The sequence below is a fragment of the Clarias gariepinus genome, chromosome 24, assembly GCF_024256425.1.
Source record: "Clarias gariepinus isolate MV-2021 ecotype Netherlands chromosome 24, CGAR_prim_01v2, whole genome shotgun sequence".
Taxonomy (NCBI): Eukaryota; Metazoa; Chordata; class Actinopteri; order Siluriformes; family Clariidae; genus Clarias; species Clarias gariepinus.
In genome coordinates this window covers 23,556,897-23,583,533 of record NC_071123.1, presented here as the reverse complement: position 1 = coordinate 23,583,533, position 26,637 = coordinate 23,556,897, and the positions used below count along the sequence as shown (strand labels likewise).

The window sequence follows — 26,637 nt, the reverse complement described above, 5'->3', positions numbered from 1 at the left end:
TTTAGCATTAGCTTGTTCACTCAGTAAATCAGCTAACATTATTTTATTTGTTGAAAAACAAGCCACGGTAGCTTTTTACTGGGCTTTAAATCAGATAAAAACATATTTAGTTTGATTTATTTTGGAGCCGAACGACAATGTAATCACACCAATGACATAACTAGCTAGCATTACTCATTCATCGCTATCAACTAGCTAGCCATGAACTAGCTACAGTAGTCTAACTTACTAGCTAGCTAACATGACACAACAATACATAAAATTATCTGAGTATTTGACATTAAATGTCAGTTAGCATTAGCTTGTTCACTCTGTAAATAAACATTGTTTTTTTGTTTATCTGAAAAAACAATCCACAGTATCTTAAATTGTGGTGGTGTTTTTGATCATAACAATAATAGAGAGAGAGAGAGAGAGAGAGAGAGAGGTGACCAAAAAAATAATTTATAGATAATATAAAAAAATAATGAAGGAAAATAATAATAATAATAATAATAATAATAATAATAATAATAATAATTCGGAATAAAATTATTTATACAAGATTTTATTTTAAGGTTTATGTATAAGGATTATCAAACAGAATAGCTGTAGATCTAAACTTTGTAAGCAGGTGTGTGTCTGTGTGTGTGTGTGCGTGCGTGTGTGCGCGCGCGCAGAGCGTCAGTCGGCGACACTCCCGGACCGAGCATCACCATCACCATCATCATCTCCAAACCTCATCAGCATCACCAGCCGCCGCGGGCATGTGACCGAATTCCGGTTCCTGAACTATACAAAATACAGAGCTTTTTTTTTTTCATTATTATTGTTGTTGTTGTTATTATTATTATTATTATTAACGATCAGCGGGTCAGGACAGTCAGGGCCCCGGTGTGAGACGGAGCGAAACCGGAAGCGCGATTATGAGAGCAGGGAGCGGGTTGTTTGCGGGGATGAGGCGGGGGGCGGCGGCGGCGGCGGCGGTGAGGTGCTCCGGGATCGTTGCTGCTCTCCGGCCGAGCGTCGCTGTGTTTTAGCGGAGCCCCTCCACCACCACCCCCCCTCCTCTTCATCACCATCCTCCTCCTCATCCTCATCACCAGTCTCAAACCCCCCCGCACCGTTTTGCGTTTTTCAGATGCAGCGGCTTTGACACGGTTTTGTGCGCGTGCACAGATGACGGGCTTTCCGGTGCGCTCGAGTCGGGCCGGTTAGCGGCCTGCACGCGCCCCCTCTTCTCCGGCCGGTGCGCGCGCGTCGCGTCGCGTTCTTTCTTTTCGCGTTTCGAATCGGTTACAATCTCAGGGATTTATTTATTTATTTTTTTAAAGAGGAGAAAATAAAAATACATAAAAAGGGAAAATGTCCTCTCGGTCTGCTCTACCGTCTGCAACCGACCGGAGCTCGGATCACGTAAGTAAATATTAATATCAATATTTTGTGCGCGCGTGCATGCGTTTGTTATTCTGCTCATTAATTAATTAATTGCAGTGTTTATCTTCCTGCTTTATTCATTTTGACTCCCGAGTTAGCAGGCCTTCGTTAGCTTACATGGCTAAAGGGTTGGTGTGTGTGTGTGTGTGCGTGCACATCCTTCAATGTGTGTGTGTGTGTGTGAGAGAGAGAGAACGACACAAACGAGTTTGCACGAGATACCCGAGGAAAAGCGAGGAGAGGAGCGGTCCCCGTTCTCATCCGGGCTCCGCTCCAAAACCGCAGAGGCTACACTACACTACACTACACTACACTACACTCCCGTACTATACGTACACGTATGCGGTTTTGGAACGTCGCCATGGCGACCGATCAGAAGAACATTTGTCGTAAATAGCAAATGTGTTGTAAATTTTTACAGATCATCGTGATTCGAGTTTAACCGACACGCCGCTGCGCTAGTTGGTTAGTCAGTTAGTTCCACTATATAGTGTACATGTTAATCCTAATAGCATGCAGCATTGTATTCAGGATTCGCAGAATGATCACACACACACACACACACACACATACAAGCACACGTACACAAAGAGTCACGTGACTAGCTGTCAATCAAATTCACACTCCTCTCAGAATTACCTCAGACTGCTTAATTTCTGAGGAGGGTATTTTGAGAAAAAGAAAGATGGCTAACTTCTTTAAAATGATATAAAGAGCCACCTGAGGTGGGCTTTAAAGATGCTAAAAATTATTATTTTTTATATTTTGGAGCAGGAGACAATGTAATAACGCTAGAGTAATGACATAACTAGCTAGCTAGCATAAATAATCTGTCGCTACAACTAGCAAGCCATAAAGTAGCTAGTTGGGATTAAAAAATTGAGGAAATTAGTGATATCTGGTACTCACACAAGAGTAAATAATATCTGAGTATTTAAAAATTGATCTCAGTAAGCATTAGCTTGTTTACTCAGTAAATAAGTTGTAGTTTATTGTTTATCTGAGAAAGAAACCACAGTATCCTAAATTGTAGTTGTTGTGATTTTAAATAAAATAATAATAATTAAATTAAATATGACCATGATTTATTGTGAAATGTGTCCAGTCATATACTTCATTGCTTTCTTTCTGTTGTTTCTGTTAAATCCATAAAACGTCAACGTCAAACTGAGTACATACGTAGCTATGTATCCTAATTGTTATTTACTGTTTATATACATACATATAACAGTTAACATACATAGCTACTGTATATATGTACGCTTTACTTGGATTCCCACTGTCGCGAACAAGTTTTGAACGGCTACCGGATGTGTGCATGCAACTTAGCCGGCGTTCGGTTCGGCTCAGTTCGTTCGATAGTATGCCAATAATCCTTTGTTTGCCGAGGTAAATTTCTTTACAAATTGCAGTTCTTAAAGCAAAAAATTGTGAAATTTGTGAGGCGGGGCACTCGTATGCTGAGGTACCATCGTAATTATTTTGGAGCGGAACGACAATTTAATCACACAAGATTTATTACATAACTAGCCAGCTAGCACGAATTGTTTCATTAACTATATAACAAGCTAGACTCTATACTAACATGACACAACAATAAATAAAATTATCAGAGTATTTAAATAACAAATACCAGTTAGCATTAGCTTGTTCACTCAGGAAATCAGCTAACAATATTTGCTTTTTTAGTTTAACTGAAAAAGAAACAACAGTCTAACTATTATCTTTACTTTTAGTTGTTGTGTTCCTATTAAAAGAAACGAATGCAAACGCAGTAAAATTCGTAAAATGTCAATGTCAAAATGAGTACACATTGTCTAAAAATGCGATAACTATGCATGCTAACTCATATATAGTATAATATTTTTAGCTAAAATATTTTTTTGTTGATGTCTCAATTACAGCTATATAATAACTGATTATGTAGCTAGCATAATGCTACATAATCAGTTATGTGTCTTCTAATTGTAATGTTCTTGCAATTAGAAGACATTATTATGTATTATGTGTCTTCTAATTGTAATGTTATGTTTTTTATAATTGTAATGTTTTTTTTTTTAATTCCCGATTTTTTTCTTCTTAATTTTTAGTCATGTCCAATTCCTTCCCGTCACTAGAAGCTCCCACATTAAGCTACTACACCTCAGTCGGGAGGGCCGAAGACTATTACGTGTTTCCTCCGAACCATGTGACATTACTGAGCACTCACTGTTGGGCGTTTTACCACTGCGCCACTCGGAGGCTTTAATTGTAATGGTTTTAATGGGACTGAAAAGCAACAACAATAAAGACCATAAAAACCTCATCCTGTACAGTATCTGAGGGTTGTATTTAAGGGTTGTCAGGTAAATACACTAGCAAGTGTGTTGTTACAACAATGCACCAGCAGCCATTTAAATCTATGGTCTGCTAATTAGTGGTAGCAACTAATGATGTGTTCAAATGTGGCTTGTAACAGAGGGGGTGGGTGAGGGGCTGTGGGGTGGTTAGATGAACATTGACGATGATTATTGACGTGGTTAATTTTGAGTGAACACTGTTGCTAGGCAGCTGGAACACATGTTCCCCAGCTACTAAAGTAGCTACAGTAATAACTGAAGCCAGGGTGTTTATTCTAAAAATATAAGATGGAAAAAATTGGAAAGGAGGCATATTTATTCGAGATGTCAACATTGTCCTTAAATGTGTTGGTGAATTTGAGATATTAGACTCTATTCAACTTATTTTATGCTGTAATTACAATTTTGGTTTGTAAGAAAGGGCTAGCATACATAAACATACCAGGTCACGGAAGTTGTAATTAGAATATCAGATGTCAGGTGGATTAGGCCAGGGAATTAACGCCACACTGTTTATCTTTAGAGCAGAAATTTACTTGCGGTTGAACCATGTATTTGTGTAGTCCAGGGGTCTCCAAATCCAGTCCTGGAGGGCCAGTGTCCAACACAGTTTGGTGATTCTTCTTTTCAAACACAGCTGATTTAACTAATCTGTTAATTTCTAGGTTCAGTGGGTGTGTTTAGGTGCTGGTGAATTACAAACTGTGCTGGTCACTGGCCCTCCAGGACTGGATTTGGAGTCCCGTGATGTAGTCAACAAGCAACGTTGTGAGCGTATTTTTTCACATACTTGCCCATAATACGACTGTGTTACTGTAGGATTTCGCTGGAGATTTTTTCATCTTACAATTTTGCCTATATTGAACGAATATGGTGACGCTTGAAAAGCTTAGTTTCTATGTCGACATTTAAGATAGCACTTCATACAAATCATACACCACTTCTCCTTGAAGCCTTCGAACATTTTCGCAGTTGACTTCCGATGTACGTAACAAACAAATGTAAGATACGCAAGGTAGCCATCATGTATGAACATATGTGTAGTTAAAAGCAAGTATAATTTCACTTTTAAGTATAGAACTGGACAAACTGCTGGGTTTGGAAATCTCATGTCATCAATTTCTGGCTTAATACACGTCTGAAGGCCCATGTCTGGCTTAACACCCTATGGTCTGGCAGTTCTCAAGCAGTGGAACGAAAATGGGGGGTGGGAGGTAGGGGGTAGGGAGGTAGGGGGGGCAAGAAATGGGATGGGGGTAGGATGTGGGTAAAAGACCAAGGGCACATCCTAAATGTGGACAGTACGGTATTAATTAGTATGAAGTGGGACAAAGATGCGTAGTTATCCTTAGTAACTGTCTGGTCGGGGGGGTACAAAAAATTATAAACAATCAGAATACAATCCAATTATTTAAAAAAAAAGAGAGAAAATTTCCACACACTTCTGATACGTTACCTTGAGTGATAGCTGAGACTGAAGTGCAGAATTTATACCATGAACATCTACCAGTGTTTCTGATGATGGCATAGTGGTAGGGTTCATATGTAGTAAATAAAAAGAAGAATCCACGTTTTTTTTTTTTTTTAAGCCATGCATACTTTACATTTAACACTAATTATAGCTAGATTTTTTAAATATTTGTTTTTATTTAAAGATATAATTAGTAGCATTGTATGAGTTAGCAAATTAGATATACTGTATGTCTACAGGTTCCACATACAGTACAATTGTTTTCTATGATTTATTTAAGGCGACATACATACTATACCATAATACTAAGCCGAAAGACCAACAACATTTAGCAACATATAGTACAGTGGCATTAAATTTTCAGTGTCGACCAACTGTCTATCGCTGACTTACTAAAATCAATTCGAGATTAGTGCACGTTTATATTTTGTTTGGTTGACTTATAGAATATTAATCTGTGATTAGTTGTGATTAAATTCATATTTCATGCTTGCTAGCCACACATGTAATGAATTAGTAATAAGGGAAGCCTCTGGCTCTCGGTCCTGCTGTAACAACTTACCATAAGCTGAGTCAGGTGTGTTCCAAGCCTGTGACTTTGTTAGTATGAATGATTAATGACTGCAGATTAGTTTGTGACGCCCCGGTCTTACACACCTGAGCCTGTATGCAGAGGCTCCTATCTGTTCTAACAAGGTCTGTGGAGTTGCATTCGGGATTAGCATTGCCAGCATGATGATGGTGATGGTGTGGGTTTGGTTAGTGGTTGTGTGGTAGAGGTTAGTTTTGGTAAGATTAAGTTTATTGTTAGTGCTGTACTGGTAAGTGGTATTGTGATAGGGGTTAGTCATAGTGTATTAGGGGTTAGAGAAAATTAAGTAGGGGGTTAGTGATAAAGCGCTAGGTTAGCGATAACAAAGTGGGTGGTTAGTGATGGTAAAGTAGGTGATTAGTGACAGTGAAGTAGGGGTTAGTGAAGGTGAAGTAGGGGGTTAATAAACATAAAGTTGGAGGTTAGTGATAATGAAGCAGTGGGTTAGTGATAATGAAGTAGAGGATTAGTGGTGGTAAAGTAGGGTTTTAGTGATGGTTGAAGTAGGGGGTTAGTGTTAGTGAAGTAGGGGGTAGTGATAATAAAGTAGGGGTTAGCGATAGTAAAGTATGGGGTTGGTAATAATGAAGTGGGGGGGGGTACAGATAATGAAGTAGGGGAATAGTGATAAGGAAGTAGTAGGTTAGTGATAGTCAAGTATAGGCTCAGTAATAACGAAGTATGGGGGTTAGTGATGGTGAGGTAGGGGTTAGTGAATGTGAAGTAGGGGTTAGTGATGGTGAGGTAGGGGTTAGTGAATGTGAAGTAGGGGTTAGTGATGGTGAGGTAGGGGTTAGTGAATGTGAAGTAGGGGTTAGTGATGGTAAAGTAGGGGTTAGTGATGGTAAAGTAGGGGTTAGTGATGGTGAAGTAGGGGTTAGTGATGGTAAAGTAGGGGTTAGTGATGGTGAAGTAGGGGTTAGTGATGGTAAAGTAGGGGTTAGTGATGGTGAAGTAGGGGTTAGTGATGGTAAAGTAGGGGTTAGTGATGGTGAAGTAGGGGTTAGTGATGGTGAAGTAGGGGTTAGTCATACTGGCCCTAGCTTGTGAGTCTAACCGGAGGGAGTGGATAAAGACAACAAACATAGGCCACATAATCAGATTTATCCAGATAGTGGATAATTTAATTCTGTCTCCCATACACTCTTCTTCTTATTTTCCATTCTCTCTCTCTCTCTTTCTCTCTCTCTCTCTCTTTTGTTATTCTGTGATCATGTGATCATGTGTAGCATGGCACAGATGGTGGGTATTGTGTGTGTGTGTGTGTGTGTGTGTGTGCACGTGTGTGAGTGAAAGCGTTCCCCTCACCCCCATGGTGTTGCAGTAAAGTGAATTCAGAAGCGTTGAGGATCTTGTTTTGCTGTCAGATAGCATTTCTCGCGCATTTTCCCATTTCAGTGTTATTTGAATTTTCACATTATTTCAGTTTTGATTTTTTTTTTAATCAACCAACGATGTATGTAATGGAATTTTTTATTTATTACATTTTGTTAATAATAAATACATTTTTATATAATATTATAGTACAATATATTATATAATGAATACATTAGATTGAGTAGAAAGAAATAAGCTGAAACATTTGTGATAAAGAAAAAAATGTCCTCTAAATTTGATCAAACGAACAATGTTTGACCTTTTGTATTTTTCCCCCTAAGTATTTAGAGCAGCTGTGTTTGCATTCAGGTTTAATGTAATATACTGTAGTTTAGTGGAAACCTTTAAAAATGCGATGTCTCTTTTTTATTTATCACTCTATCCCGCTAATGGAAACTCGTCCCTCTCTGTGTGTTCGTGCTTTTTGCCACAGCCAGGCTAATCAATACGATAATTAATCTGATCATCAATATCACTTAGCCTGAATGGAATAGCCTAATGCATTAACACATCAAGCTCTAGGTGTTTCTGTGTGTGTGTGTGTGTGTGTTTGTGTGTTTCCAGCAGTCTCCTTGGCTTTGTCCTATTTTAATCGTTTACACTGGGATCTTGTTGACTGACGGATGTCTGTGGTCTGCAAGGGGCGGAGCTTAAGTTAAATTCATCCAATCACCAATCTGAGTTGCTAAGCGCGCGAACGCACCGCTTCTAAGACTTACTGTAGCTGATTAGCTGACCTCTGTCGGTGTCATTATGTAACTACCAAGCTTGCAAATGTTACCCCAGTTATTTTAATTGACTTGTTTTAGTTATATAAATTTTAGCGGAATTTAAACTCGGGTGTGTTTGTTACCAAGCTAGTTAACTTTGGCTAAACGGTTTAAGTGGCTGATTAAGCCAGTGATTAGTGCTAGATAAGATTGGGCTTTAAAGTACATTGGGCTAGTTTATGGTTAAAGTACTAAGAAGACGTGCAATTTATTTGCAATGCAGTGATTATAATGGCTGTTTTGTCCCTTCTCCCCGTGTAGCATGCGTCTCTGGCGGCGAGCCGTTCAGAGAAGGGCACCAGCGTGTCGAGCCGTTCCCTCGGCGCGCGCTGCCGCAACTCCATGCCCTCGTGCCCGGACGACCCGCACATCGGCAACTACCGGCTCCTCAAAACCATCGGCAAGGGAAACTTTGCTAAAGTGAAACTGGCTCGCCATGTCCTTACCGGGCGAGAGGTAAGATCGTAGATCCGTTCAGACACACAACATCCAGTTTATGATAACAAAAGTGCTCCAAACTTGCTTATGTAAAAAAAATGTAACTAATTAGAGTTAGCCCAGCTAGCAATGCTGTGGAGGTTGGGTACTGGTTTTCTTTACTGAATAAACTAGTTACTTTCATTTGATTATTTACTGTAGCTTGTTAATCTGTGACATTCGAAGTTATTTATTTCAATGTTAGCAAAGCTGACTAGCTAGCTAGCTAGAACCTGCTTAGCTTACCTATCATTATGTGGAGTTGCAGTAAAAGCTAACTATTAGCACAGAAAGGAGAGAAAGCTGAATGAGTTTGAATCACATGTGCAAGCGCGACTTCGCGCTCGGCCAGATTTATCGCCGGAACGACAGCTTGCAAAGTAGGAGAACACACGGGCCGCAGGAGTGCAAAAAGAAATGTGTTGGTCGTCTGTAAAACTGAGACGAGTCACCGAGGCGAGAGGACACCCTTGGTTTTGGGCGTGTTGCCCTCATTGTATGAATCATGCGTGGATTTTAGAACAACAGCGTATTTATTTGCGGCACGTTGGTTGCGTTCCAAGTATAAATGGGCGGCGTTAAAAAAAGAGCTGGCAATAAAATCACATTTACACTAGAAGTTCCTTTTTGTTACAAATATAGATGTGCTTGTTGTTTGACATATACTTCTTTAGTTAAGCAACAAAGCTGAAAGACTATTAGACTGATTTTAAAAACAAAATAGAATTTTTTAAAATATATATTTAAATGTATGAAGTAACGTTTGAAACACTGGGCCTGGTAAGGGAGCAGGGGAACAAACAATAACATATCTTTTCACTTTTTTAACTAGGGTTAGGATTAGTGTTAGGGTTTAATCATCCTCTGAGTGGGAATTACAAGTCGGGATTATTGGGAGCACTGTGGATATGTAAAAAAAAAATTAAACCTTATCAGATATGATGCATATTTCCAGCTATCGTTTAAATACTTTCTACATTTACTTAAAGCATAGTTTCGTAAATTATTTTGCAGTGTGTGAAGGATTTCTCCCATATGTGAGATAAGCAGTACCGGTTTTCCAAGAAGCTGCTTTCATAACGTCAATCCGACTGTGTCCTAGGCACGACGTGTTCTGCTACGCACATGCAACACCATTAGCACCTTCAGGAACAAATCATGCATATTTGTAACTTTTTTATTTCAGGTTGCAATAAAGATAATCGACAAAACTCAGCTGAATCCAACCAGCCTGCAAAAGGTAAGCAAGCCGCTGTTCTGCTTTGTGTCAGCACCTACAACATGAATCTAAATGAATAATTAGCCCCCCGGTAAATGCCGCAGTGGCTATTAATTTAATATACCAGCTTTGTTACAGTGTTCGAGTAGAGAAGATGAAGAGAAGTTCAGAGAAGTTCTGAAAGAGAATTTTACTTGTGCTGTAAAATTTATATGGACTAAATCTAAATATAGTGTATTCACCAATTGTGGTGTGACATGCTGTTTAGCTAGTGATAACTAGCAAACCCTAAACTAGCTTGTTCCCTTATTGCCTGACGTTAACTAAGACAGCTAGCATCGACATTGATGGTTTAATAGATAGACAAACCGAAGACAGATGGATAAATGGATGCATGGAGGCACTGATGGATGGACGGGTGAATGGATGAATGGAGGCACAGATAGATGGATGGCAGTTGATTAACTGATTGCTAGATGGACCTATTTGTGGATACATGGATTGACAGATGGATGGATGAATAGATAGATGGGATGATGGACAGATGTTGAGATAAATAGTTGTCCAATTAACTTGATGCATGGAAGGACAGATGAATTTGGATAAATGGATAAATGTATTCATAAAATAGTGGACAGAAGTGGTAATGTAGGGGAGATGGATGGATGGATGGTTGCATGGAAGGACAGATGGATGGAAGGGTAGGTAAGTAATGGATAAATAATAGGATAAATGGAAGTGTTCAACTGGATGGATTAAAAGATGTTGGATGGATGGTTGCATGGAAGGATAGATGGATGGAAGGGTAGATAAAGGAAGAGATAAATAATAGGATAAATAGAAGGGTTGATAACTGAAAGATAGATGCATAGAAGAAAAAATGAATGGATGGATGCACAGACTGATGGACGGATGGCTGGTGCATGGAAGCAAAGATAAATTTACAGTATGGATGCATGGAAGCACAACTGGGTGGATGGATGGATGGATGGATGGAGGATAAAGAAAAGCACAGCTGGTAATGGATGATGGATGGATGGAAGCACAAATGGATGGTTGGATTGAAGGAGGATGAAGGGAAGCGCAGCTGGATAGATGGATGATGGATGGATGGATGGAAGCACAATTGAATGGATGGATGGATGGATAGAAGAAGGATAAAGGGAAGCACAGCTGGATGGATGGATGATGGATGGATGGATGGATGGAAGCACAATTGAATGGATGGATGGATAGAAGGAGGATGAAGGGAAGCACAGCTGGATGGATGATGAATGGATGAATGGATGAAAGCACAAATGAATGGATGGATGGATAACGCGACATTCTAGTCAGTCGAGGCTCTGTGCATTGTAGCTTGCTCTGTGACTCATCTCCCTCTCAATAAATGATCTGTGGCCTGCATTAGCTCTCTCTCTCTCTCTCTCTCTCTCTCTCTCTCTCTTTCTCTTTCTCACACACACACACACACACAGTCTTACACAGCAAGTGCCAGGGATCAGACGCTTTGTCATGATCCATTTGCAGTGTGCTAATGCTAAATTAACCGCTTCACGGAAGCTTGTTCTTATCTAGTTAGTTCTTGAGATCTAGTTAACGCTAGCTCTTTAGTCAACCAAGTCAGCAGTAATATTCATCTGAATAAATCAGACAGCAAATGTCAGGGACGTGTATGTTATACGTATAAGTTTACTCTTATGAAGTTTGCTTCGGTCCTTAAGACTGGCACTGGAAATGTGTGTGTGTGAGTCAAAACATTTCAACTACAAATTATAGCACACAATTTACTGGCTTGCCACGCTTGTCATTTGACACACGCTTGACAACCCGCTGCCCTGTCATTTCTCCTTAGTGTAAAGTCCAGAGAGAGGACATCACAGAGAGAGAGAGAGAGAGAGAGAGAGAGGGAGATAGATAGAGGGTGTTGACGCAATGCCCGGCGAGCTGCTGCCTCTGCACTGAGTTAATGTACAGCAGTAATCAGCCGCAGCACATCTGCGCTAACCTTGCTGGAAGATTCCATCATGATCGCATCATGTTTGCTCGGCCCTGATTTATGCTCTGCGAGTGCGTCCGCTGCAAAACCCTGGCCACTAATAAATCAGTTTTTATGCCAGTTCCAGATTTTCTTGGAAGGTTGCCGGCAGTCGCAGTGACGCACGCCGCCTGACTTTTTCCGAGGTGGCGGACGGCGAGGCACGTGTCGAGCATTTACGATTAGCAAACTGAAATCATGGCAGAAGATAAAAAAAGTTACCGTCTCAGACGTGTAGTAAAGCAGAAAGGGTGAACGGAAATAAATCGGTGATGAATGAGCATAAAAACCATGCAAGCACCTTGCAATACACACACTTTCTAGGGGGTGTGTTACGCTGGGAGAATTTCTCCTCAAAATATCATTAATCAACTGCTTAAACACACACCAAGGAAATTGTCTTTTTGCTCATATCCGTTTAGATTCTGAAGCTTGTGGCCGGAAAAGTGAACAGAAGGTCCGGTTAGAACTAGTACAAGAACTTTATCACATCGCCATCTATACCGCATCTATATCCTGTATACAGGGTTGGGGAGAGCCTGGAGCCTATCCCAGGAGACACCTTGGACGCGGTGCCAACCCATCGCAGGGCACAGAGACATACACACACTCACTCACTACAGGCAATTTGGGAGTTTTAATTAGCCTAATCTGCATGTCGCGAACTGTGGGAGGAAACTGGAGTACCCGGAGGAACACAGCAAGTACGGGAGAACATACAAACTCCATGCACACAGAGCGGGAGGCAGGTATTGAACCTGGACCCTGGAGGTGCAAGACGTCACTGTGCTGCCCCAAGGGTTTTGTCTTTTAAAAAAAAACAATTTTAACTGTAAATTACTCATTTTACTGTGTGTTGAGGAACGAACCAATATGGCAGCCGTGTGTGTGTGTGTGTGTGTGTTGGAGATGAGTTGAGGTCGACAGCTGCGGTCCTCCACAGGCCCCGACTCCCCCTCAGTGTCTCAATCTGAGCTCTGTTGTAACACACACACACACACACACACAACACACAGCACTTCTGTAAAACGCGCAATTTATTTTTGGTGATATGCTGATTCACAAGCCTACAGATCAGTAAGTGCAGATTAGCCTATTATGTGCCTGGCATGTAGCACCAAATCCAAGATGGCCGCCCAAACACTGTGAGGCTGCAGCGCCTGAAATGAACGAATAAACAAAGCGGATCCGTCAAACGATGAATTCATTATTAATTAAATAATAGGTTTGCTCTCAGGGGAACATCCTGAACTCTTGAATAGTTTATGACTGAACGGCGACGGCGGCTTGAATGACTTTCGTTAGAGCAACAAACACTACGTTTAAACAAACAAGTTAGCAAACATGCGATTTTCTTTCTCTTTTCTTTCCTTCTTGTTCACACAATAATAATCTCTTAACCCTGTGGCATATCTCTCTGAAGTCTAAATGTTTCTGTCTACTGCATTTATTTCTGTAAGTACTGTATAAGTAAGAGATGATGCCTAAAAAAGCAGCTAGCTAACGAGGAATAAGCTAGCTAACAAGCACAACTAGCCAGCTAGCTTGCTAACTAGCCAACATATTTAAAGATCAGCATATGGTGTGGTTATTTTTAAATATTTTTGTGAAGTTAAAGATGTAACATCGCTTACTTAGGTGTGTGTGTGTGTGTGTGTATTTACATAAACACGCTGTAAAAGCCAGGATTGATGGATGAGCTATCTAGCTAGCTAAGTTACCTCAACTGTGATTTTTAAATCACATACATGTGTCACTCACTCACTAAAATACAAACAAATGACCTTCATAGATGTGTATATATTCTGTTAAAGTGATAATTATGATTTTAATTTGTTTTGTCAAAATTTTGTGACGCAAATCTAAAGGATTTAAAACACTGATGACTCTGATTAGCTTTGCTGTTACTGTGGTTAAGATTTTAACCGTTTCAGTGTGTCCTGTTCGTCTGTCAGTCACACTGAAGTAGGCGTGGCCTCTGGGTCTGTCTTATTGGGCTCCACCCGAGCTGATGTCATTAACAGAGCGAGTCGTTAACTACATTTCCCAGAATCCCAGGATCCGTTTATTTAAAGTCATGCTAACAGCTGCTGATAGACGTGTCCTGTAGCCGGTAGGTTAGTTCTCTCTCTCTCTGTGTTTGTGTTGTGGCTTCCTGACTGCTGCACACGTTTCCCATCATCCCCCCCAATACACCCCCCACCCCCCCAAGCTCAGCTGGACCAACACTCGGTCTCCTCACAGGGGTTTCCATGGCAACAGGGCCGATCTATAGGATCCTGCCCGAGGATAAGAGAGGAGGAAAGAGGAGGAGTGGAACAGAATGTGTTCTTTTCGTGTGTGTGTGTGTGTGTGTGTGTGTGTGCAAATCAGCTAAAGTGCAATTGCGTGGGGCAGCTATGCTAATTGAGCCTCAGATTCCTATTTTATTCCCTGAGTGTGACTGTGTGTGTGTGTGTTTGTTTCTCACTATGTTCCTGCTATTTTATTTTATTTCTTGCAGCTCTTTCGTGAGGTGCGGATTATGAAGGCTCTTCGTCACCCCAATATAGGTACACACACATACTTGTGCACACACACACACACACACACACACAGAAATGCACTCTGGTAAGCGCTATGTGACATACACATGCACACATAAACATCCATCTGTCTACATTTCACCTGTCTGTCTGTCTGGCTGTCTGTCTGGCTGTTTGTCTGCATTTTACCTGTCTCTCTGCTTGTTTACATTTTACCTGTCTGTCTACCTGCCTGCCTGCCTGTGTGTCTATTCTTGTGCATTTTACCTGTCTTTTCATCTACGTTTTCCTTGTCTGTCTGCCTGTCTCCATTTTACCTGTTTGTCCACAGTACTTGTCTGTCTGTCTGTTTACATTTCTGTCTGCCTGCCTGTTTATTTGTCCACATTTTACATGTCTGTCTACATTTTTACCTGTCTGTCCGCCTGCCTAGCCATATTTTACTATCTATCTATCTATCTATCTATCTATCTATCCATCCTAATCCATTTATAAATCTATCTGATTAGCTCTCTGATCTGTCTCTCTGCCTGTCTGTCCATCAGCAAGCTCTGTCTGTCTGTCTGTCTGTTCATCTGTCCATCACCCAAACTCTGATTTCTGCATTTATGTTGTTTTAACCAGTTTATTTGTCATGTTTCAGTGCAACTGTTTGAGGTGATCGAGACTGAGAAAACGCTTTACCTGGTCATGGAGTACGCCAGCGGGGGTAAGCGTCTGAATCCTCATGTGGAGCTCGATGTTTATAAGACAAACTGAAACATTTACACCTGCATTATTACGCACTGTCACTAAAACAGAGATGTTTTATTAGGTGAGGTGTTTGACTACCTGGTCTCTCATGGGAGAATGAAGGAGGTTGAGGCGAGAGCCAAATTCAGACAGGTGCGTCTGCGCTCTGGTGATGTACAGTCCCTCTTTAAATCTCACTGCAATGTAAAAGAATTAAAAGGCTTTGAGACCTACTGGGTGGCAACTGTTGTGTCGCGTCACGATCCAGACTTCAATGTCGCTTTGGTAACAATTCTGAACGACGCTTAATATCCCCCTGACCTTGTCTCGAGTCTTAGTTCTCTGTTGTTTGTGTGCAGATCGTCTCGGCTGTTCATTACTGTCATCAAAAGAACATCGTTCACAGGGATCTCAAGGTAAACTCAGACAGACATACATACCTCGAACCTCGGTCAGACATCAAAACGGCGGTTTTGCTTAGCGCTTTCTGGCATCGGGCGTAAGTGCTAGATCCGTAGAATAGAATGTATGATTGGCTAGTTTTAATAACGATACCTGGTTTGCTGGCGACTACTGACTTTATTTGGCTTGCTAGCGACTCATTTCATAACTTGGTTTTAACTTGGCTATGGATTTTAGATACACAGTAAAATAGTTAACCTAGAATTAGTCAACAACGGTAAAAATAATATTAGTCTGGCTCTGGATTTCCACCAGTTTTTCCATTTACTGCGTATGTCTTTCTTTCTTTCATTCTTTCTTTCTTTCTTTCTTTTTTTCTGCAGGCAGAGAACCTGCTGCTGGACGCCGACTCCAATATCAAGATAGCGGATTTTGGCTTCAGTAACGAGTTCACGTTGGGGAATAAGCTGGACACGTTCTGTGGCAGCCCGCCCTACGCTGCTCCCGAGCTCTTCCAGGGCAAGAAATATGACGGGCCCGAGGTGGACATTTGGAGTCTTGGGGTCATCTTGTACACGCTGGTTAGCGGCTCGCTGCCCTTCGATGGACAAAACCTCAAGGTCAGGGGTCAGATTGTAATTTCCTTCAGGCTTTCATCTATACACCTCCCTAGAATCTAAGTCACGTGCTGAAGGTTGGAGTTCTTCAGGTTCTTGAACGGCATGTCACTTGTGTGTGTTGCAGGAGCTTCGTGAGCGTGTGCTCAGAGGGAAGTATCGAGTGCCCTTTTACATGTCCACCGACTGTGAGGGGATCCTGCGCAGGTTTCTTGTGCTCAACCCCAGCAAGCGCTGCACACTGGAGGTACACATGTGTATATACACATATATATGTATATATACACACACACACACACAGAGTTTAGCTGTCCTGGTGACCTTCTTCAGCTGAGTGTTTGAACCTCCTTTCTGTTGCTCCATAGCAAGTGATGAAGGACAAGTGGATGAACACAGGGTACGAAGGCGATGAGCTGAAGCCTCACACAGAGCCGGTGGAGGACTACAGTGACCCCACCCGCATCGGTAAGAACACACACCCACACAACAGTCTAGCACCTGAGCCATGCTAGAGGATACTACTACTCAGGATACTCACCTCCCCTGTTTTAGGCTTGGACCAAGTTCTTTTTCATTCCTGCATTTGCGCCATGACTTTGTTCCTTTTGAAACCTGCTATTTTTTTTATGCTTTTCCGGGTTTGTCTCAGCGTCAGCAGGTATGTTCCACACTCCTGCTATAATCTTTTTCTTCTCTTTTTATCTTTATAGAGGTGATGGTTGGGATGGGTTTCACGACAGACGACATCAAAGATGCGTTACTCAATCAGAAATACAACGAAGTCACCGCGACTTACCTTCTCCTGGGACTGAAGACCGAGGTTCGACAACCACACACTCATGTTCTTACGCCCAGATGCACACTATAGATGGAGCATTGTTTTGTTTTTTTGTTTTTTTCTCACCATTAAAAATAAACACACGCCTGCGGTTGTGTTCGCAGGATGGCGCGGAGTCCCGTGTGAGCGGCAGCATGACGTTGCCGAGAGTGAGGCCGAGCCCGATCACCAACGGAACGAACAAACACTCCTCCACTGCTGCTGCCTCTTCGTCGTCCTCCTCCTCTTCCTCTCATGGCAAGACGCAGCGCAGCGCCTCCACTTACCACCGCCAGCGACGGCACAGCGACTTCTGTAAGAGACACATTGTAAAAATGTAGCTAGGTTCAGAGTCCAGACTTATTGGTCCCCTTAACAGATTATAATTAAAGATATTTTGAACAAATTTCCTACTGTATACTAGTCTAAGCAGAGATGCTCATACCTTCTGCTCTCTAGCCAACTCCCCCAAATTCTCCCTGAGGATGGCTAGGAAACGCCCAGGCCAGATGAGAGATGTAATCACTCACTCTAGTCCTTGGTCCACCCTGGGGACTTCTCCCCACTGGACATGCCTTAGACACCTCCCAAGGGAGGCGTCCAGGAGGCACCTCAAATGCTTGAATCGCCTCAGATTGCGCCTTTTCAATGCAGAGGATCAGTTCTGTTCAGATCACTCTATTCTATTTCAAGCTCCTCTTGAATGTCTAAGCTCCTCGCCCATCATCTCAAGCCACCCTGTGAAGGAGATTTATTCCGCCACTTGTTTCTGTGACATTAGTCTTTTGGCCATGATCCAAAGCTTGTGATCCTAGGTGAGAGTTGGGATACAGATTGATGTTACTCTATCGGACACCCTCCATCCCGTTGATGCACCTACTTTTGTCCATGAAATTCATGAATAGACTTTGTGACAAAGAGCAGTCCATGTTTTTTTGGGCAACACATAAGCTCCTTTGAGAGTAAGGCCTTGTTCACACGGGTGTTAAGTTTTTGGATAAACGAACGCGCTCTGAACGTCCTAGACGTTTATGTTGCGTTTTGTAGTGGCGCTTGAAGATAGAAGTCAATCTACACCGGCGTTGGTTTGTCTCTGTCCAACGCCAGCCTGCAGCCCAAATTGTGTCGGGAACTGGATATGAAAGCCCGCCGCTACCGAGTTCACTCTCTGACTGCACAACGTCGGATTAAAGGAAGTTTTTTTTTGTGGTTTATGAAGAATCCGCGTACGTTTTTCAACAATAAATTTTTTTCATCTTGCCTTTTTCCGCATTTCCCTATGTATAGCATGTAGGATCATGGGATATATCCGGTCCTCCGAAGCGTAAAATTAACGCGAAGAAAACGCACTAGAAGCGGTTTCCTTGCATTCGTTGGGTTTTAAACGGCAAGAAAAAGCTGCATGCAACGTTTTTTTTAATGCCGTATAAACACGCAAGCCGGACAAACGCACGTCACCAAAGCCCGTGTGAACACTCTCACTGACTCCTATGTGTAGAAAACACTCGCCGCTTGATCCGCGCTCACCGGACGCTACGAACGCAGGAAAAACGCTAGATTTTAACGCCCGTGTGAACAAGGCCTATAACACCAATCCATTGTTTCTGAGCCGGAATGGAAATACGAACTGCTTTTCTTAAATCCAAGTTCGCCTAAATTCTGGTCTGTCCTCTCTGCCATCTTGTCCCTGAATGTCCCCTTGTGGAAGTGCATTTTTCTAGCCAATCAGAATGCAGATCAGAAATAGCTGGGGGAATAAGGAAAGAAAAATATGGCAGACCTGCTGTATTGTACACTCGCATTACAGCATTATGTTTGTTTCAGGTGGTCCGAGTATGCCGGTGATGCACCCTAAGCGCAGTCCAACGGGTGGCGCAGACCGCGAGCTACGTGAGAGCCGGATGCCCCCACGCAAGGCCAGCTGCAGCGTGATGGGCAGCCGCAGCCTCCCGCCCTCCAGCCCCATGGTCAGCACCGCCAACAACCCAAACAAAGCCGAGATCCCGGATCGGCGGAAAGACATTACCGCCACCACTGTAAGCTGGAGACAGGCGGAAGACAGATAGAGAGAAGAGCTAGGGTCCGAAAGACAACCGTGTTTTTTACGCCATTCTTTTTTCTTTTCTTTTTTTTGAAAACCAGAAACTTTTTGTAATTGTTGTTGTCAGAGTGTTTTAACATCTGATAAGTTTGACATTGAAATAAAGAAGGGAGGAATAGAAATAGGCTGAATCATGTGGCCTGAACACAATCTAAGTGCAGTGTTTATGTGTGTGTGTGTGTGTGTGTGTGTGTGTGTAGAATAACATCCCTGGAAGTGCGATGACACGCAGGAACACGTACGTGTGTACAGACCGGCCCAGCACGGACAGACAGTCCCTACTTCAAAACGGCAAGGAGAACAGGTAACACACACTTTAGCATGATGCTATGTGTTAGGCATTCAGCGGTACCTCGGCAATACAAACGCCCTGCCTCACAACTTTTTACCTTAGGAGCTAAAACTTAACTCTCGTCATATGAAGCACTTTTGGCATGCGAGGGACTGAACTGAGCCGAATCAAATGCCGGCTAAGTTGCACGTATGTCTGGAAGCCGTTTAAAACTTGCTTGTTGAAAGCCAAGCAGAGAGTTTATTGTTTTTTTTATTTAGTGAGACATAGCACCATACTGTATATCCCAAGAGTGTTTGCAAGGACGGTAGCAAAAAGAAAAGGGAGCCGCTTTCAGTTAAGTTTAAAAGTGAAAAGAATCATAAATTAGGGTTAAGTGAGGTTTAATGTCTATTTATTTCATATTTTACTTCATTAACATGTCTTTTTTAAACGTTTTGATTGATTTTATATCTCTATCTCTTTACAGCTCTCTCTCCCACCGTCTCCCCCCCGCCTCTCCCTCCACTCTCAGTATTTCCGGAGCGGGAGCGTCGTCCTCCTCCTCCTCGGCGGATCGGTGTAGACTGACGAGGGGTTCCACCATCCGCAGCACGTTCCACGGCGGGCAGCTCCGGGAGCACGTGCCTTCCGCCTACGGGCCGCCGCCCACCTCGCCCACGCTCAGCCACGACGCCACGCTGCCGGTTCACGGCCGCTCCAGAGCAACGGCCAACCTGTTCAGCAAGATCACCTCCAAACTCACACGCAGGTACCCCACACACACACACACACACACACACACACACACACACACAACGTCTCATATCTGCAGTCTGTACCTATACCTAGCATGTCCTTGTTACCTAACTTTATAGCATCTTAGACACTAGCTAGTATCCATGTTTCCCAGTTGCCTAGCAACAATAGTTTATTGACTTGAGTGACACAATGATCCACGTCGGCCAAAACAAATCAATCAAACGACCGTATTCATGAATTTGTTTCCTGATTGTTGTTTGTTCTTTCTGAAAGGTGCAGCGTTGGAAAAGTGTGTACGTTATCTAGTGTTTCAGTGTCATGTGTAGCAGCACGGCTGGTTGTATTCACTTTGCTCTGCGTGTGTGTGTGTGAGAACTTTACACTAAAACATTGCTAGTCTATAGTGCTGCTTCTCTGCCCTACTCTGCTGCTCCTGTCCCTACTTCTTTTCTCTCTTCCCTTTTTAACATCTCTCTCTCTCTCTCTCTCTCTCTCTCTCTCTCTCACTCAGGGTCAATCTCGACCCCTCTAAGAGGCAGGGTTCTAATAAGTCAGTATCGGGTTGCACTCTTCCACAGGGATCCAAAACAGTTAGTAAGTTCCTGTGTCTCGCTCTCGCCTGTCTGCCTGCGCATCTGCCTGCCTGTCTGTCCCCTGCATGCGTCTCTCTCTCTCTCTCTCTCTCTCTCTGTCTCTCTGTTAGACTATGTGTGTGCGCATGAGTGTGTGGGTGCATGGACAACAGTGCATGCTTATGGATTTGTGTGTGTGTGGGGTGGGGACCAAACATCCTTCCATTGAGGAGGAGACTGACCTTGTGGGGACATAAGGTTTGCAGAAGGTTTTCCATGTGTAAGTATGTGTGTGTGTATGTGTGTGTAAGGGTGGTAGGGGGATGGTTGGGATGGGGTTGGGGGGGGGGGGTGTTTGACCATGACGGACATCCCGTTTCGTTCTCTGGAGTGATGCTGCATTGCGCCTGGTTTTGTCCCGAGTCCTGTGGCACGGTTACCTTCCTGAAACGGTCCGGATTGTTCAGAATTCTTAAACGTGTCCTTTCGTTTTTCAGGGTCGCAAATGAACCTGAGAGAGTCGCCCGACCTTCGCTCTCAGGGTGAGCCCTGCCGCCGGACCAGTTCAAAACCTTCACTTTTTAATCTTATTCCTTTAATAGCTTCCACTAATTTATTGAACACTTCGTTGTAGATTTCTAGAGGCGGTGTGTAATAAGATCGATGAATAATCTGTTCATCTATATCTGTCTCTCTGTCTCTTTTTCTTCCATGTGCTCTGTTTACGTTTGTCTCTCTGTCTCTTTCTCAGTTGCCATCTATTTGGGAATCAGAAAGCGGCCGAGCCCCGGCTCGGGGGAGGGGGCTGGGATGTGAGGCCCCGCCCCCCACGCGCTCCCGCCGAGTTGGTACTGGCCGTGCGCGATGCAGCAAGGGGGTGCGGCTGCAGCCACGAGCCTCTAGGGTCGAAGGTCACGTTCCAGGGGGAAGTGTGTCAGCTGAGCGTGCACCCAGCGCTCCTCTGGGAGGCTCCACTAGCATTCACTCACATCGCGTCAAAGATCTACAAAGGGGTGGAGCTCTGAGCAAACGGGGGGAGGGGACCAGACCCGAGACGCCTCATTCCTCCTCCTTCCTGAACTGTCTTGGCTCCGCCCACTTTTGGCTGCATAAACTGGAAAATTGCTCCACGCCCACCGCCCACAGCTGTCACACCCCCACCCCCCCTCCTCCCCCGATATGCACATCCAGAGAGACACGAAGATGTGTGGTCACACAAACAGTGCAAATGTACACACACACACACACATACACACACACACACACACACACAAATCCTCTAAGCAACCTCATCCACAGGACCTGGATTGATTCCAGAGTAGTATTTTTTAATCTCGTTCATCTCATGAAGTAGTTTGATTCTATTCTCAGCATCATTCCGCCTTTTTGGTTTGTTTTTTTATCGTGCTTTTGTCTCTTTTGTTGCCTGCGCTTTTCCCATTTCATCCTTTATCATATACCCCCGTCAACCTCCCTGAAACCCTTTCCCGTAGCTAGACTCGAGTCCTTCTAATCAACACTTTCCAACAATATATAACAGATACTTTAGCAATTTGTTTAATCTTAAAACAATGAAAAATTTATAAATTACTTATCAGTTTATAATAAGAGGTCTAGGGGGAGATGTTATGAGCTGTAAAACTTGCAAATGCAGAGTCTTAAAAGCCTTAATTTACCATTTATTTTAAAAATTGTCACGATCCAAAACGATATACAAATGGAGGTAGCTTTCATTCATGAAATAGTTTTTTAAAAAGAAATGCCTTTGATAAACATTTATTGAGGAAATCCAACACCTGCCCATAGACTCTTACAGACCCTTAGAGAAAAATGTGAGACATAAGCAGCAAGTGTGACTGCTTTACATCAACCAATCACAGACTGACACCACACGAGTTAGCGTGAGTCAGATACGTACTGTAGGAGCGCCTCTGCTTCAGAAAATACGTCCACGTTTATGCGGCACACTCTCAGCTCCCGGGGGAGCGACACACCAGATGGGGTTTCTCTCCTAGCTGGATAAGTTAAAGTAACCTCCATGCTGAAACGTAAAATATGAAACATATATTGAAACATTTTGACTTCGGTGCTAATTTGTTCTCCACCACGGCCATAATCATGGCATTTATCAGAAGAAGAAAAAAGGTAACCGTCCCAAGAATATGGAATGGTGATCAATGGCTGTGACCACTTAAAAACCATTATAAAATGTAATGCTAATGAGAAATCCAACGAAGAAACTGTAAAAGGTCTCAACCTGAAGCCAGTTGTTACAGTAACGTGTACGATTGCAGAAGTGTCTTGTTACTTCGGACGTATTAAGTTTGCTAATGTAATACTCAAACACAAAAAATACAACCTAAAATTTTACCCTAAACATCGTTAAGCAATGACAGAAGACAAAAAGTACGGCTCTAAAGCTTAAACAGAATTGGCTGTGATTGGTTGATCACCGTCTCCCTAACCCCCTTACCCACCTCATCCCATTTTTACCTTGTAGCATTACAGTTCAGTGGGAGTACCTTCCTGACTGTCTCCCTTTTGCCATGAAACACCCACCCGGGTGGATCAGGTTGTATCTTGGGTGCATCTTGGGTGCATAAAGCTCCTTTAACAAACATTCTCACTGAACACTTTTCCAGAAGCTAAACGATCCAGAATTAGAACTCAAATGTTTCAAGGTGAGTTTCTGGATGAGTTCCTGTCCTACACCGTCGCCAATGTAGAAAGCAAGTTCCTGTGTAAGGCTTTTTTGATCTTAGCAGAATAATTTGATCAGGAGCTTCCAATTGATCAAGTCACGCCCCAAAAGTGGGTACTTTAGAAGAGGGACCTAAAAAAAAAAAAAAGGACCTATGGTATATTCATAACTGAAGAAGATGGGGTTAAAAAAAATTCGATTTAGTTATGTATCGGGATTCTTTATTTATGGCAATTCATGTATCACCATGCTTAGAAACCTCAAAAGTCCCTTACAATAGTTAGAAATAAACTTGTTTCTTAAAAAGGTTCTTGAGAAGGTTCCAGTGGTGGAAAAGGAATGGAATGCTGTCCTTCCACCATGAACGTTCCCGATGATCAGAGTGTAGAGTTAAAAAGCTGTGTGTGGCAACAAACCAGAGCGACAGTACTAGATTAGTTCGGGATTCCAGGCGACAACATGAAGCAGGGCTAGAACAGAATAAGCACCGCTCATTTGAGGAAGTACAACGTAATTGAGATACAAGTCTGTCATTTTCTTGTAGCAAATCAAATTCGGAGAGAAAATGACGAGTCAGTGTTTTAAAGAATGATGCTCGAGTTTCCACTATTCTGACTCGAAAGCATGAGCTACGATTGAAGTGTGACAGGGTGTGTTAACTGCTCCTATAGTCCTAGACACCCAGACGTGGTCAGTTTAAATAATAAACATGGCTTTGTCATTTTCTTGTAGCAAATAACCGCAGAAAATGACCGAGCTGGGATCGTAAGTGGTGCTCGCAGCTGATCTGTCTCAGTTGTAACAGGAAGCGTTTCAAAGTCGTTTTGTTCCTACCTGATCTCCAGCAAACCCTTAACACAACCTGAGAAACCTCCTCAGCTTCATGCACACAGACACACACACACACATCAGCTTTACCGGTTCTGGGAGCAGTTTGTAGTTTTTCATAGCCGTGAGTGGAACTGTGTTTGCTGTTAAATGTTTTAGATTGTATTGTGTTTTGAGTGGAAGGGGTGGAGCCTATTTATGGCAAATTATAACATTTTGTAAAGGTCTAGAAAAATTACAAACTGCACCCTTAACTTTTAGTAATATGTGCCATATGCTGTACAAGCCTATCTGTCCCTCATCTCTTTTTCTGTTGTTAATTAACAAATTTTTTCCATCTTCTGTTTGTTTTTTCCATCTGTGTTCTGGCACACGGTGTATTCAATGAAAGAGCAAGGAAAAAACAACAACAAAAACATGCTCTCCCACCAAAATCCCTGGGGTCATCGTCCTGTCTGCTCCGTGATTGGACTCCTGTAACGGAGATGCTTTCTGTGTTGAACCACAGAGCGGTGTGCGAAGAAGGAGCCGTTTGAGCTGGTCAGATCTGGACATCCCGGGGTTATCTGTTATCTGTTAAACGTGTTTTTAGACCTCTGTGCACTCACTCAGTCGCGCAGTCGCTCAGTCACTCACTCGCTTCGACTTGAATCAGCTGCATCGTATGGCTCTGCCACCAGGGGGCACTACTGTCTTAAATGTGAACACTTCGATTTGTGGATATTTGCACAGGTACTTAATTTATTTTCTAGGATAATTATCTTGGGAAAAAATGAAAAAAAAAGAAGAAGAAGAAGAAGAAAATACTCGATTTATATCAGTCGGAGCCTGACTGCATATAAATATAAAGATAACGATAACAATGATATTAATATGACTATAGTATTTATCTTAGACCTCCAGGTTAATTTCTAGCTAGTGCAGAAATCCTCTGCTAGCTCTCCAGAACCTTCTGTGTGTGGTGAAGATTTAAAAAGAAAAAAACAAAAAGTAACCTGCAGTCCTGCATGACACCGGAAGAGAGAAAGACAGACAGAGAGAGAGAGAGAGAGAGAGGGAAATGAAAAGTCGATACAGGGAGAGAATGAGAGAGCTAGTATGTGTCTGCATAACAGGGTTTGCAGGGATGTGCGAGTGTGTGCGTGCATGTGTCCGTGTGCGAGCATGAGCAACCAGACAGAGAGAGAGATAGCTGTATGTGTGTGAGAGAGAGAGAGAGAGAGTGTGTGTGTGTGCGCGCGCTGAGACGGCATGGCATTTCTCATAAAGCATTATTCTAATATGCAATATGATGGGAGAACTGATATAAAACAGAGACAAATAAAAAGAAGAGATTCAGGCAGTTTGCCATGAGATTGTCGCTTGGAATTAATTATTTTTTTGGTTCCCCAGAAGTCTGTGTGCCTCTGGTCAAAATGAGAGAAATGGAAAGAAAAATAAAAGAACTGGAGAGAAATAAAACTTCACTGATGTTGATATCCTCGTGTGTCCAAGGCTGCATTTATTTTCAGCGTGACTTTTGTATCGGAGAGTGAGAAACGCTTAAAAAAATAATTTTGATCAGGCTGGAGACTCCTGCCATACCAAATGTTGTTTTTTTGTCCTACAACCTCTCATGAATGTGTTGTTAATCTAGAAATGTGTTGAAACATAAACCTATAATTTGCAGCCGCGCATCTCTCATACTGTAGTTCCTATTATCGGAAATCAATTAACATCTTCGGATCAATCAGGATAAAGAATTTATCGGAACTGTTGTATACAGGGTGGGTGAAAAATAACTAGTCATTAAAAATTGGTAATAAAGTCTTTATTATTAATGCAAAATCATTGAAACCAATTGTACATGTATGTCCAGGAAAATTAAAGCAAATCTTTTAATTTTAACGTAGGCATTGGTGGATATGGAATGACAAAAGTCGTTTGCGATGTTGCTGAGAACCTCATGAATCCATCCCTCCAAGTCATCCAGTGTGTCCTCTAGCATTTTTCAGGACGTTGGCCTGGGAAGACACAAACTTCATAAATGGCCTTCAAGAAGTCAAATCTCACTCTGTGATTTTTTTTTTCCTGTGGGGCTACGCAAAGAAGGAGGTGTACAGTATAGGACAAAGCCGCGGACACTGGAGGAGCTGGATGCAGTACATATACAGTGAGGTCAATAAGTATTTGACCACCCTGTGATTTTGCAAGTTCTCATACTTAGAAACCATGGAGGGGTCTACAATTTTCAGCATAGGTACATTTCCACTGTGAGAGAATCTAAAAAGAAAAATCGGGAAATCACATGTTCTGATTTTTTAACAATTTATTTGTGAATTACTGTGTCAAATAAGTATTCGATCACTTGCTTATCAGTCAGATTTCTGACACTCCTCGGTTTTCCTGGCTGTTTGCTTTGGGTCATTGTCGTGTTGGAAGACGCAGCCACAACCCATCATGAATGCTCTGACTGAGGGAAGGAGGTTTTTGCCCGAATTGTGTCACAATACATGGCCCCATTCATCCTCTCTTTAATACAGTGCAGTCGTCCTGTCCCCTGTGCAGAAAAATCACCCAGAGCATGATGCTTCCAGCCCCATGTTTCACTGTAGGTATGGTATTATTGGGATG

At 42.5% G+C, this 26,637-nt stretch overlaps 1 protein-coding gene across 3 annotated transcripts; it reads left to right on the top strand.

The window, feature by feature from the left end:
• The first annotated feature begins 896 nt into the window (after positions 1-896).
• Positions 897-25,502, top strand: mark4a (MAP/microtubule affinity-regulating kinase 4a). Of its 3 annotated transcripts, XM_053485415.1 has the most exons (18): positions 898-1,395; positions 8,227-8,421; positions 9,629-9,682; positions 14,200-14,248; positions 14,865-14,930; positions 15,036-15,106; positions 15,313-15,369; positions 15,739-15,975; positions 16,100-16,219; positions 16,338-16,437; positions 16,683-16,792; positions 16,915-17,104; positions 18,614-18,825; positions 19,091-19,194; positions 19,652-19,933; positions 20,435-20,517; positions 20,993-21,037; positions 21,247-21,434. In XM_053485415.1, the coding sequence occupies exons 1-18, from the start codon at positions 1,345-1,347 to the stop codon at positions 21,309-21,311; spliced, it is 2,091 nt and encodes a 696-aa protein (XP_053341390.1). In that variant the 5' UTR covers positions 898-1,344; the 3' UTR covers positions 21,312-21,434. The 3 variants fall into 3 exon arrangements, with proteins under 3 accessions (XP_053341389.1, XP_053341390.1, XP_053341388.1); XM_053485413.1 differs by lacking the exon at positions 20,435-20,517 and having other exon boundaries at positions 21,247-25,502; XM_053485414.1 differs by lacking the exons at positions 20,993-21,037; positions 21,247-21,434 and having other exon boundaries at positions 897-1,395; positions 20,435-20,794.
• The last annotated feature ends 1,135 nt before the right edge of the window (positions 25,503-26,637 follow it).